Raw genomic sequence first — 13,381 nt, 5'->3', positions numbered from 1 at the left:
CCTGACCACAGGATCATCTATGCACTCCTCTGTCTTATAACTGCTCCTTCAGTTCTGAAGGAAAAGAATCCTAGTAATTGGCAAAAATGCCCAAAGGAGAGAGAGGGGAAAATCCCCTTTTTCAAAGCCCAAGATGAATTTAGCAAGTTAGAATCTTCTCCTGTTTGTGAAGTTTTGATGTCTAGTGCTTGTATAAGTAAAGAAAATGTAGAACCTCTGCAAACTATTTTTTTTGAATGCTTTGAATTTGAGGATAGGCTCACATGCAGCTTTGGAAAAAGGCACCACAGATGCAATTTCTGACTCTGGTAGCCTCTGAACTGCCAACTGACAGAATGTGTGACAGTATATGACAGAAAAATGCCATTCTTCACATAGCCTGTACACTTCCATAGGCATCCGTTCTTGCCCTTGCTACTGACAACACAGAGCGCTACATGGATCATCTTCTGAAACAGACTAGAAGTTTTTAATATTCTTTTTTTAAATTCATTTATATGATTGAACACAACACATGTATTAAAAAGTAGGCTTTACTAAACAAAATTTTGATGCTGTTTCAGATTTCAAGTAAGAAAATAACAATTGGTTTCAACTTGCACTTTAATGGTAAAGTATGGAGTCAAAATGGGACAGTGTGATGAAACTGAGTGCACAGTTTAGCAGTAAGATCAGTAGATGGAGTTACACATAAATGAGACTAAGAAGAAATGCTGAATTGCCATGCTCACTGATATGTAAATGAAAATCAGAAATTGTATGTGATCGTGTACCATAATTTACATGTGAGATGACACGAGTAAAGTTAAAGGTCTACATGAAACGTTAAGTTTTACACTTTCCATATTTCTAACAGGTTTGCCTTTTGATTTTAGCTTTCCTTGAATAAGAGGAGAAGTAGAGTATAGGGCACTCCACGAGTCATTTCATCCTAATCTAATAGGTGGCCCTCTTTTTGGTCTATTCATTGTTCCTTATTTCTGATGACCTTCAAACACAATCTTTCTTCTACTAGTCAGTAGGTCAGTGGCCCTGACTGGATCATGAAAAAAAATACATTTGAAAGTACTGTAATAGCCCAAGCAGTGTTTAGATGGCCCAGTAATTATTCCTTTTTTCTTTAAATAACTTCTAGCAATTGAATAAATCTACATTTTCAGCAAACATAGTAGTACTTACAGGTGGACCAGCACGACCTACTTCCCCAGGAAGTCCTGCTGCACCAGCTGGACCCTAAAAAACCAAAGTAAACAGTATTTTTAAATCATACCTATGTGACAAGCATTCAAGGAGAGAGAAAATATAATTCTCTCAACAATCTATGCCTTCAGACACCAGTATTCTTGCCCCATATACAACAGACCAATGCTACGGTAGCTGAAGAAAATGTACATAATAGACATAGAACATCTGGATAAAAAAAAGTCTCTATTTTCACTGACTTTTTATTACAGTATAATATCTTTATTGAATATTTAAGCAGTAGAACAGTATATTTATTAATTGTAAGAATGATACTTACAGGTGGTCCAAGAATCCCCTTGCCCTGTGAAATATGAAGACAGGTCAGAAACGTGGAGAGGATTCCAAATCTATTCAAACTTTTGACAAGAACAGAGTATTTGGGATTAAAAGGTATAAAACCTCCCTGATGTTTGATTCTGCAAAACCATTTTCAGAACCTTATTCAACTAATGCTAAATATATTTTCCTTTGGATTTAGCTAATTAACAAGTACCATGATGAACATACCTATGCTACAATCATTCCCTTCTAACAATGTATTTAAATTGATAATAACAGAGAACTTTTTTGCGCCAGTGCTTCCTTGAGGTCTAAATCCATTAAACTAGTGCTTTTTGGTAATCAGAAAGAACACCAAACTGCTCCTGTTTACATTTCCCTTCAGTATTGCTCTGAATCACTTTAGTGAGAAGCATCCAAGATAATTCTGCCTATTTGGACAATACACTCCCTCTATGAAAACTGATCCCTCAGTCCTGCATTATTAAAGCAAATGTAAAATTTTATGGAGAACAGTGTCAACGATATGTATGAAATACTAGCATAAAAAATACTAAACATACTTAAATCTTGAGGAGATTTGATGTAATAAAGCACCTGGGCTAAATGCAACTTTTAAAAACCACTGAATATCAATCCAGGATTGTATTTGTAAAGCTGCCTTTATAAAACTTGGTACATCACAGTGAAAATTTCAAGCATTTATCAGGGTCATTCTATTTTAACGATTTAATACACAGCAGAAAGTAAGTTTGCACAACCTACATAATCCCTTTGCTATCATATTTGACTATAATTAGACTTTCACTGTATCACATATCCAATGTTATAATATCACCTGCCTCTGAAGGAAGGAAACCAAACACTTGAAGGTTCTCACTGGAGTACCCCTTCCTAACATGCCCCTAAACAGTGGCAGAGAAAGTCAAACAATACCAAAAGCAGCAGCTACAGTTATTGTGTCCAGCCCACACAGCAGCCCAGGAGAAGCCTGTCCCCTCCTCTGCCCACTCAACTGCATCTCCTCACATTACTAATTAGGATTCCAAGGAGCAGGGGCTCTCCCTCAGCAACCCATACCTCCCCCTTACGTGGCTACTCCACCCTTCCGGCCATGAAGTAGACCCAGTTGCAAAGCTGAGAGCTGCAGTGCAATCAGTCAGTGAGGACATACACAAAGCAGTTAATGATCCCAACCAGCAGCCCATGTCCCTGCCTTTGTGTCCTAAAGGGAAAGCCTCTCCACTGAACCTGGGACTGAAGCCTTACATTCCTAGCTGCTTGCTTCCTGCTTTGGAGGTGCTCACCTGATGCACAGAGCACATGGAATGCAGGGACATGGGTGGTAATCCAAAGTCCAAAATCACCTGGCTCAGAGACACTGCATGTCTGCTAAGTATCTCTGCTATCCACCACAAAGAGTCTAATACCAGCATCTGTATGTGTACCCTGTGCTGGATGCCATGTTTTAGTTGACCTTCAAACATTTTCAAATTCTTGGTCACTAAATACACACAATCCTACTCATATGCCAGATGCCTAAATCACTTCGAAATATGTCAGCTCATAAAAAAGTTTGAAGGAACTTAACAGAGAGAATGGACTGAAGAGTGCAATACATGCACTGAATGTAGCAGGTCCATTTACCAGGGTCAGATCAGAGACATCAGCATACTTAAGTTACTTCTGAAAAAAAATTGCTTGAATTAATCAGATGTATTCTACGAATTTTGTAAACCTGTCACTTGAAACATTATCTGCCAAACAGATGAGACCAAGAATAAATCAAAACTAAATAATCAAGGTTGTGGGTTCAATCCCTGTATGGGCCATTCACTTCAGAGTTGGACTTTATGATCCTTGTGGGTCCCTTCCAATCCAGAACATTCTGTGAAATATTTAGCGCAGTTATCTGAGAAATGAAGCAGGAAAAATAACAAAGGAAAGGTAAAAGATGGTAACTGAAGATTGCCAGGATACATTCTGGGGAAGAAAAAGTTACAAGAGGCAGAAAAGCAAATGCTATGTATAAAACATTACATCCTTAATATTCGTTCTAGAAGTTAACCTGAAGTCCTAACTTGGCTGACAAATTCCACTGGATGAGCTTGAAAAACAGTGATAATTTAAAACTAATTAATATTGCAGCCAAGGCTTCTGGTTTTCTCTTTGCACTGAGCATTTTACAACCTAAGCAGGGGATTTTGTGAGAAATGAAGTCTCTGGATAACCATCCAGGGACTACTCCATTTGCAAAAGGCCTCTGACTGAATTCAAAGCAGTGCATAATTACACCTAAACACTCATCTAATCACACAGTTAATATGCAGATTCATAAATGTGCTCAATATGTTTCTAGTATATGAGGACTCACGGATCAAACAAAAGACTTACAAACGTTAAACAACCCCATTACTTCACGTTTGTAGTAAAAGCTTCTCCAAAAGTCTCTGAATCTGAAAATTAGAACCATCACACTCCAGCACTACCACTTCTACCTTTTTTGAGGGGTTGGGGTTTTTTGTTTTGGCTTTTTTTGTTGTTTGTTTGGGGTTGTGTTTGATTTTTGTTTGTTTATTATTTTGTTGTTGTTGTTGTTGTTATTAGGTTTAATCTCACTAAAGGTGAGATGACTACTGCTGGCCATTTTGAGAATCTTCCATAACTATGCAATTTCTTCAGTATCTTACAACCATTCATCAAAGGAAAAAGTGCAATTATACAGGCCTTCCTAAAGAGATTTATTTTGAGCATTAATCTTTCTACGTGGATTCAGCATGCATGGGTTAACAACCACGGAGCTACAAAATCAAACACTAGGCTTCTTCCTAACCTGTGAGGTCTAAGGTTTAATCTTAAGTAAGTACAAGGTTACTTATTAGTCAGGAGGTGATAAGTCTTAACATTTTTTATTTTAAATAAATAAATAATAAATAAAAATTCTCATTTCTTCATTATAAATATTCCTGCACATTCACCTTAAAATATAAGCTTCAGCTGCTTATTAAGAAGTAGCAGGACAACTCCAAAAGCAATACCTACTAAGGGTCATTGAAGCATTATCGCCTTAAGGTTGAGAGTCTCAGAGCAAAAAAAAAAAAAAAAAAATCACTCAACTTTAAACAATGGTCCAAAATCTCAGCAGATTGATTGCTTTTATAATCTCAAAATATCACATGACAAAAGAACTGCTGCTCTGAACAGAATCAGCATTCAACTTTGACAAGTTGGTCCAGTTTTCTGCCTTCCCAAAGTAGTATCTCTTCCTCTAAATTGAAATTAACCCTCTCCATACATATTTTATACACACACTTTTCCTGGAGGCTCTTAAATTATTTGTTCTCATGTTACTCTGTTAATGGTGAGCTAAAATCACGTATGTTTTCCCCAAGTCAGTTTTTATTTCAGTTGACAGGCTAGAACACTACAGTATTTCAACCAAGTATTTCTGTAACTCTGTTTTATTTCCCCATTTTTTCCCATCATAGAATTACAGAATGGCTTGGTTTGGAAGGGACCTTAAAGACCATCTAGTTCCAATGCCATGGGCAGGGACACCTTCCACTAGACCAGGTTGCTCAGTGCCCCATCCCACTTGGCCTTGAACACTTCGAGGGATGGGGCATCCACAACTCCTCTGGGCAACCTGTTCCAGTGCCTCACCACCCTCACAGTAAAGAATCTCCTCCTAATATCTAATCCCAATCTACTCTCTTTCTGTTTAAAGTCATTTCCCCTTTGTCCTATCACTACATGCCTTTGTAAAAAGTCCCCCTCCAGCTTTCTTGAAGGCTCTCTTTAGGTACTGGAAGCTTACAATTAGGTCAACCCAAAGCCTTCTCTTTTCCAGGCTAAACAACCCCAGTTCTCTCAGCCTTCCCTCATAGGAGAGTTGCTCCATCTCCTTATTCATTTTTTCCTGTAACATACCTGGCAGAGTTAAACTATCTCTTTATTATAGCTACACATTTTAAAATGCATTGCATACAACCCAGAAATTATTTCCATATCTATGTGACAGTAAAAAAATTAGAATAAACAAACTGAAAACCTCAAGCCCTTAACAGAAAAATGTGAAGGTTTCAGTCTACTTAGAAGCTACCTCAGTTGTGCTGTTTTCTGTGACTAAATCTCGCTCATATATTGAGTTCTATATCTTGACCAGCCATTATAAAAGTATTACCTATGTTCCAGATTTTCAGGTAAGAAACACCATCCATGAAAATTAAGGTAAAATGTCCACAAAGTGATTCATCTTAAATTTGAACATGATCTATAATGTAACAATTTCAAGAATAACTTTATCATTTTCTCTCTGGCCAAATATCAGAATTATTTTTTAACATAAAGTTAATGAGAGTTAATAGGACAGGGTCAGAAATTCAAATATACAAGGAGTGTTATATGGGAATACAATGCCTCTTCTATTTAATTTAAATCATTTATCCGATACGAATCTAATTTTTAATTACATTATGTGCAGCCCTATTTCAATTTATGCCAGCCATCTTGTTCCAATACTCATATTCCTTGAGGTTTTTTCCTAATCTATGTTTCTACATGCCATTCATCATTCACTTCTTCAACCTGTAAAATTCCCAAAGTTCACAATTATTTTCAGCCCCTAAAAATGGATGCTAAACCCATCTGCATGCCAACTGGAACAGTACTCTTGGTATGTCCTTTCTCATATTTTGTCTTGTTTTCAGAATGGCCAAGGGAGTCTTAGACTTCAGTGATCCCATTAAAACATATGGCAAGGAGCTGAAAACAGGAGTAACTGTAGACTATGCAAATGAAACATGGGCTCTCTTGTCTCTGTAGCATTTTCACAAAGACATGGAAAAAATGGTATAAGTCCACAACTTGGGACATCACACACACTCTTTTCTATAGCATACAAACCAAACATAATATTTGCACGCTTAGGTATAAAGACAAAAAGGTTCCTTAAAAGTACTACTTTAATAACTTACGGGTTTTTTGAAACCTCAGAAACAGTTTTTGACTTTTCTTCACTACATTTAGTGGTAAGAATCCTTCATATTAATACTTAAGGTGTAAAAATCTTCTTCATATTCTAAACATATTACTTACTGGAAGTCCACGAGCACCTGGTAGTCCTGGCTCACCCTTTAAAAGACAAAAAAACATAAAGTTTTGTAAACAACAGACGGGAAAATGTTCTTATCTTTTGGGGAGTATCATTTAGTAGACATAGTCTGCAAGTATTAGTCACTTCATCAATGCTATGCTGGTTTCAGTAAGACTTGATACAAAGGAGATATTTTCTCAGTATTAAAAAAATACAGCCTCAGGGTTTTGTTTCCCCTACCCCAAGAAAATTCCAACAAGCTGGTTTCTGATCACTCTCACTTCTGATCTATATTTCATTTGTATGACTGCCGATGAAGTCAGGTTTCACTGCATGTTACAGTGACATTAATTATAAAACAAAAGAGCCTCACTACTACTGAAAATGTTCAGCCTTAATGCCATCAATCTAGTATCACCATTCCTTATTGCTGACTGGGGGAATGAAAGCTGCTTTGTACTGTGTGAAAAGGGCCTGTAATCTACAGATGTTTTAATATTGTAAGAAAGACTTCAGCATATTATTAGTTGCATAGAGACAAACAGAAGTCCTGCTTTAAAAAAAAAAAAAATCCATAATTTCATGCATAATTTTGTTCTTACCTTCTGTCCTTTTAGTCCTGGGGCTCCACGTGAGCCATCAGGTCCCGTGAATCCCTTTGGAAGTAGTGTATACAGTGTTAATGCAAGGGTTATGTGGTTTTCTTAATTACAACAGAAAAAATTCTAAAACATAGAATAACAAAGCTATTAAATGAAATAAGTAACTGCAGGAGACTTGCAACTCAAATATCTACATGTACAGATAGAATTGCACAAGTTCAAAATACTAGCTTCTGGTGACAAACATTGCCAGTGATATGTGTCTTCAAAAATGATTCAGTTAAATCATTATTAAATAAAACCGTGATCTCACACAGTCTTATTTCTTCTCAATGGGAAATTAATTAATTTAGTTCATGGCTCAGTTTAAAAACCAAAAACTGTGAGTGTTTTCCATTTCAAGTAAACCATTCATTGACAACAACAAACACACACACAACAACAGCAAAAAAATCAACAAAACTGCCAGGTCAGATTTAAAGTTAGTCCTTGAACCACACTTGTCTACCTGGATAAAACTAAAAAGCAGCCATGGTATTATAACTCCAAATTCATTTAGAGTTCTTTTGATTCTTTTTGTTTCCAAATTTATAGCCAGCTTATATGGCTTAGAAACTTCCAGATATCCATAGGAGTTTTTCTTCTATGTTTGTCCAATGCTTTTCCATTTTGGTACACTTCCACTTTTCTTGGTACACTTCCAGCAATTCAGTTTTCACAGAACTGTTCTGACAATTTGCTTTTGAAAGCTTACATGATCATTACAGGCAATTACTGTACAGTATCTTTTCACAGTCTATTAAACCTGACACTGAAATAATTCGTGAAATAAAATGAGATTTAAAAAGTCAGAACTGCTTCATCAATTAAATACAAAAGGTATTATAAATCTAAAACCCCAATTAAAAGTTAAATGCATGGTGGGAGTACAGTAAGGTCCCATGTTTTGTCTTCAAGTGAAAATAAAAAAGGTTCAACATTTCAGAAGACTGTATTCTAGTATTACATTTTCATTCATCTACTAATACAAGGGAATATGCAAGTGTGAACAAATATCAAAAGCTGACTCAAGTTTAGTGGGTTCTATTTCATCTGATTGTGTTCCCATGAATTTTGGCAAGGAAAATAAAACTATGCCTTAAGTGAATATTATAAGAGGCAATGATCTTTAAAGATCTGCTTATGGATTTTTGTAACCAGGTACAAATGGGTTATGGGTCTGTACTGTTTTCAGGAAAAAATGAAGTGGTATGAGATCTCACTCACAAAGCCTATTTCCTCTTACAGATTTGAAATCTGAACAGTTTAATTAAAGACTGTTCCAGCTCCATGTCCACTAAATCTCTTCTCAAAAGCAAATTAAAATTTAACCTCTAACAGCATTGCAACCTTAAATAGATTAAAAGGCTTTTTCATTTATATAATTTGTAATACCCTCTAATATACTAGTTTGTTGTATATAACCTATATTTTTGATGTTTTAAATGTTAAAAGCATACTACCACATACGTAAATTAAACATAAGCTTGCCTACCTCCTGGCATAAGATCTAAGTACTAATGCAACAAGCTTGCTTCATAGCAAGAAACACTTTCCAACACTGCTCTCAAGAGAGAGAAATATGAAGAGTTTCCCAATTTTGTTTGAAAGTGTTTTTATTGCCACAAATTTATTCAGGAGATATGACCTAACAGGCCATCAACATTAGATGATGTTAAAACTTTGGTCTTCTGTATTATTTCCCACAGGGACAGGAAGATGCATCAGCAGATGCTCCTGATGCCCTTGCTGCCCTGCCCTGCTACCAGGGCCAGCTTCCAGAGGTGGCAGGATGCTTCCCCACCACAGCATCACTGCCCAGTGCCATCTGCAGAGCAGAGTGGCAGCACAGCCAGCCCTTGTGCTGCTTCTCAGCTGCTGTCCCGCTGTGCTCCTCCAAAAGGGCGTCTTTGGCTTGGAGCTAAGCTCCTCTCCCACCACATGCACCTCTCGCAGTCAGTGGCAGCTATGAGGAAGACAAAGAACTCAAAAAGGAAATCATACTTCTACAGAAACAGACTAAACTCAAGTATTTTTCCTTTAAAAAAAAAAAAAAAAAAAAAAGAGGAAATTCCAGAAAATCACATGTACTCACATCAGCTCCCGGCTCTCCAGGCAACCCAGGGGATCCTGGTTTGCCTGCATCCCCATCTGGACCCTTCAGGATTTAAATGAACAGTTTAGCATGTTTCAGAGAGAGAAACACAAACAAAACTCAAAACTTCTTATCTCAAAGGACCAAATGCAAAGTAGCTGAAATCACTTACCGGTGGACCAGGGGGGCCACTTGGACCTCTCTCCCCCTAACAAGATATGAAAAGGAAGGTATTAGCCAGAACTACAGCAAACTTTTATGGTCTTTCATGAAAAACACCAATTTACAGACAATTAGAAATAATTCTGAACTGATTCTTATTGTAGAAAAATAATATTAAATCCACATGACCTCTATTACAGACCAACAGAAACTTCTGGCAGGACTTAAGAGAAAATGCATAACAGTTTCTATTAGGAACAACACCACAAATCCTTATCATGATACAGTATGAGTGATTCTACATGATTCCTTTTGAGATTAGATTTATAAAACTCCTACAACTCATTGAAGACAGATAATCACAGCATATGATGCTGATTACGTAAAATAAATAATCCTGAGTTTTCTACATAATCTCAAAGGCCACTTCCTCCCCCCACTCCGGCTGACTACAGAATATGAGACCCATCAATTCTTATGTGTATGTGCAGCCAAATTCCACCTCCTTGGGGTCAAATGCTGACAAACAACAGAGTTACACCTTGAGGCATTTCCTATTTCCTAGGCAGGGCATGGGGAACACTTACATCAATGCCATCAATACCGGGAACTCCTGGTGGCCCTGGTGGACCTGGAGGGCCTGGTGGACCAGGGGGGCCTCTCTGACAAAGAGTAAAAATAAGAGAAATTAGAGCCTGGTAAACCACTGAGCCAGTGTGGGGGGTCTGGCATGATGAGAGGCTACAGGTAAGCTGTGATGAGGAGCTGTGTCCTCACTCCATGCAGTATCACAGGCTCTGTATCCCATTTTGGCTGCCACTGCCATGACTAGGAATACTTCCCTTAGGAGCAGAACAGGGAAGGTACTAAGCCCCACTCCCTGGGCTCAGCCACCCTCCTGTGCCCCACAATGCTGGCAGGACCAGAGCAAGGCAAGGGGGGCTCAGCTCCCCACCAAACAGGATCTGAATGCCACATGGCAATGACAGTGTGACAGAAATAAAAGTGATCTTTGCCAGTCAAACACCAAAATTCACTATGCTACTCTAATTACTCATTCAGCCGACACAAAGGAGACAGTCTTTCTGAGAGTTCGTGCAAGCAAAGAAAATTTAGAAAAACCCTTTCCCTACTTCACTGAGAGGCTCAGCGGCTTCCCCTGGTTCCTGAGGATTACATTAGCATCTGCAGAGGCGCTTTCTCAAAGCGCCAGGCTCCCGAGGGGAGGCGGCAGGCGCCACCAACCTGTGGAAACCCAGGGAAAGGCTTTTACACGTCTCCGTGCCTTATAATGGGGAGCTCTGTTTTCTTTGGAGCGAGCTCTGCCCGCGGCCCCACAACGGGGCTCTGTGAGCAGGAGGCTGGCCCGGGCCCTGAGCCTGGCCCCTTGCTCCTCTCAGCGCTACTGCTGTGGACATCTTTCCTCCGCACACCAGTCTTCCCAGAAATAATCCGTCCAGCGGTAGAGCGGAGCTCAAACCCCGCCATGTCACCAGGCACCTGCCCGATGCCTACCAGGTAGCACACACACACACACACACACCCCCACACCCCCACCCCCACCCCTGCAGGTCGGCAGCAGAGCATGGCAGAGTGGCCTTCAGTCCCTCTGCATCTGAACCCTGAGCGCTGTCCTTTCCCTCCCACTTACCTCGATTACCGTCTGGCTTATCTGCAAGGGAGAAGAACAAGAGTCAATGTCGGAATGAACTTACTTGAGCCAGGCAGAGGCAAAGCGCCTGCAGGAAGAGCCCCAGGGGCAGGATGCGCCGCGGAGCCCGGGCCATGGTTGGAGGGAGCAGCCTGCGGCTGCCGGGGCGGGGGAAAGGTGAACCAGCGGCAGCCCCTCCCGGCTGCTGCCCGGCCCGGGGGAGGGTCGCGGGGATTGGAGGAACACTGGGGGCCGGGAAGTGGAGGGCTGAGTGCCAGCGGCGCTTTAACCCTTTGCCCTGCTGGTGTTGCTTGGGGATCGCCCCTCGCCGTGCCCCGCGGGTTCCCCGGGAACGGGGGCAGCTGCGGGGAGGCGGCCGCGACAATCCCCGCCTGGGAGGCACAGCGCCCAGAGCTGTCCCAGCCAAGCAGCAGGTGAGGCGCGGGAGAGGAAACAAGTCACGGAAGGGTTAAAATGAGGACACCGCTTCTGCTGGGGGGGATGGATGGATTTCTAAAGGCACCAAATTCCAGGCAGGTATGGTAAAAAAGAGCATCTCCGGCCAGGAAGCGTGACAAAAAGCGAGGCTCCTGTGGGCTGCAGCGGCGGACAGGGAAAGACAAGGCAAGACAGGACAGAACAGAGCGAGGCAGGACCAGTCTCTCACCCGGGCAGGCAGCTCCTCGCAGCCTTCGCGCTGGGGCCGCAGGGGGTCGCAGTGAATCACCATCCACTGGATTTCGAACTAGCAAAGGAGATAAAGATCATGTTAATTCGGGTCAGAGGGTCACGCTGGCGGAGGGTGGAAGGGGAGGAATACTGGCACACTACGGTGAGTTTCAAGCGGTGGGTATTTAATGGCAATAGCTACAGGTGTGTACGGGAGAGCTGGGCTCGGAGCAGTGTATTCCCCGATCCCTAAATGCAGAGGTCTTTTAAACACCGGCCATAAACCGGCCGAGGGATTTAAGAAGAAGGGAAAATTCATCGTTACAGAATTTGTAGTTTTTTACAAATTCTTTATAAACACTGGCATTTTTCCTCACACTGCGTGGTCACAGAGTCACAGAATATTCTGAGTTGGAAGTCCAAGTTTTTCTCTAAGTGGATACTTGTGCCCATGAAGAATAGTAGGTCTAAGGATGGAAACATGGTCCAAGAAGTTCAAAAAGCAAGTTTATATGCACACTGGCGACAGACTGCAATTGAATAATATACTTCTGTAAAATTTCACATCTTCTTTGAACACTTGTATTTGCTGCTGGAAAACGACACAGGATTAAGGCAAACCTCAGAAGCTGCAACTGAAATTCACTTGATGTGTTATATAGATTAAAAAACAAACCCTGTGCTAAAAGTTACAGAATCACTCGAACATAAAGCTTTGGAAGTATATCCATTGATATATAATGCATCACGTAGAATTTTAAGTACTAGAAGCATATTAAATGGTTCCTATTCATTGTATCTAAGTTTTAAAGTTATGTTGTTTTCCCTTCACATCACACGTAGTATCATCCTGGCTTATGAACACTGAGTGGTTAATGCAGAGATTTTTCAGTTTGAGGATAACATTTCGGGGCTTCTTTTCTTTTTATTATGGAGGGCTGAGAAGTTGGGGAGAAAGAGATGTTTTGGTTTTGTTTTTACTTTTTACAACATAAATCAGAGTCTTTTCCATATGAGTGTTCTATTTTTTCTGAGAAGCAGAAAGTAAAAGTGAGTGTCCAGGGGGTTTCAGTTCTCATTTCTTTGCCTCTCTCTAGGTCTTTCTTCCTATTCCACAAGCTAAAGTAGCTCCCCACTCTCACTCAAAATGTTATGTCTTGGTGTTTCCTGGCTGAATTCTGTGCTCCCTGTGGGATATCTCATTGCACTCTTCATCCCAACCCATAAATGATGCAGAAGGCAGACTTGCCACCATCCTTACATTATTGCTTAATGACTGCTAGAGCTAGTAAATGCTCTGAGTCTGAAGTCCTTTAAGATCTCTGCAAGACATCACATGTTGCTTTTTTTTTCTTTTTTTTTTTTGGGGGCTTTCACTTTCATCACTTCAGTGCTGCCACTCCTGAAATCGTCTTTGTCTCATCTCTACTGTTCTGTTTACTTGGCAGTCATCACAGTTTCCAGAGTGCTGAGACAGACAACAGAAGCTGTTGTTTCTTTTACCTGTTATCTGACACCACCATCTGTGGGTCAATTCTCTCCCT

General features: G+C 40.3%; 1 protein-coding gene across 1 annotated transcript in view; it reads right to left on the bottom strand.

The window, feature by feature from the left end:
- Positions 1 to 13,381, bottom strand: part of COL9A1 (collagen type IX alpha 1 chain) — a 67,537-nt gene that overhangs the window by 36,718 nt on the left and 17,438 nt on the right. Inside the window, exons 6-14 of the mRNA XM_050314428.1 lie at positions 11,836 to 11,913; positions 11,169 to 11,189; positions 10,105 to 10,179; positions 9,528 to 9,563; positions 9,356 to 9,418; positions 7,222 to 7,275; positions 6,622 to 6,657; positions 1,523 to 1,546; positions 1,180 to 1,233 (exon numbers count right to left, since the gene is read on the bottom strand). Of these exons, the coding sequence (XP_050170385.1) occupies positions 1,180 to 1,233; positions 1,523 to 1,546; positions 6,622 to 6,657; positions 7,222 to 7,275; positions 9,356 to 9,418; positions 9,528 to 9,563; positions 10,105 to 10,179; positions 11,169 to 11,189; positions 11,836 to 11,913 (441 nt within the window). The remainder of the gene's footprint in view (positions 1 to 1,179; positions 1,234 to 1,522; positions 1,547 to 6,621; positions 6,658 to 7,221; positions 7,276 to 9,355; positions 9,419 to 9,527; positions 9,564 to 10,104; positions 10,180 to 11,168; positions 11,190 to 11,835; positions 11,914 to 13,381) is intronic.

This window comes from Myiozetetes cayanensis, unplaced genomic scaffold, assembly GCF_022539395.1.
Source record: "Myiozetetes cayanensis isolate MyiCay16 unplaced genomic scaffold, myiCay2020 scf2-11, whole genome shotgun sequence".
Lineage (NCBI taxonomy): Eukaryota > Metazoa > Chordata > Aves > Passeriformes > Tyrannidae > Myiozetetes > Myiozetetes cayanensis.
Note: the sequence above shows the minus strand (reverse complement) of the source record. Positions and strands in the feature narration are given on the sequence as shown.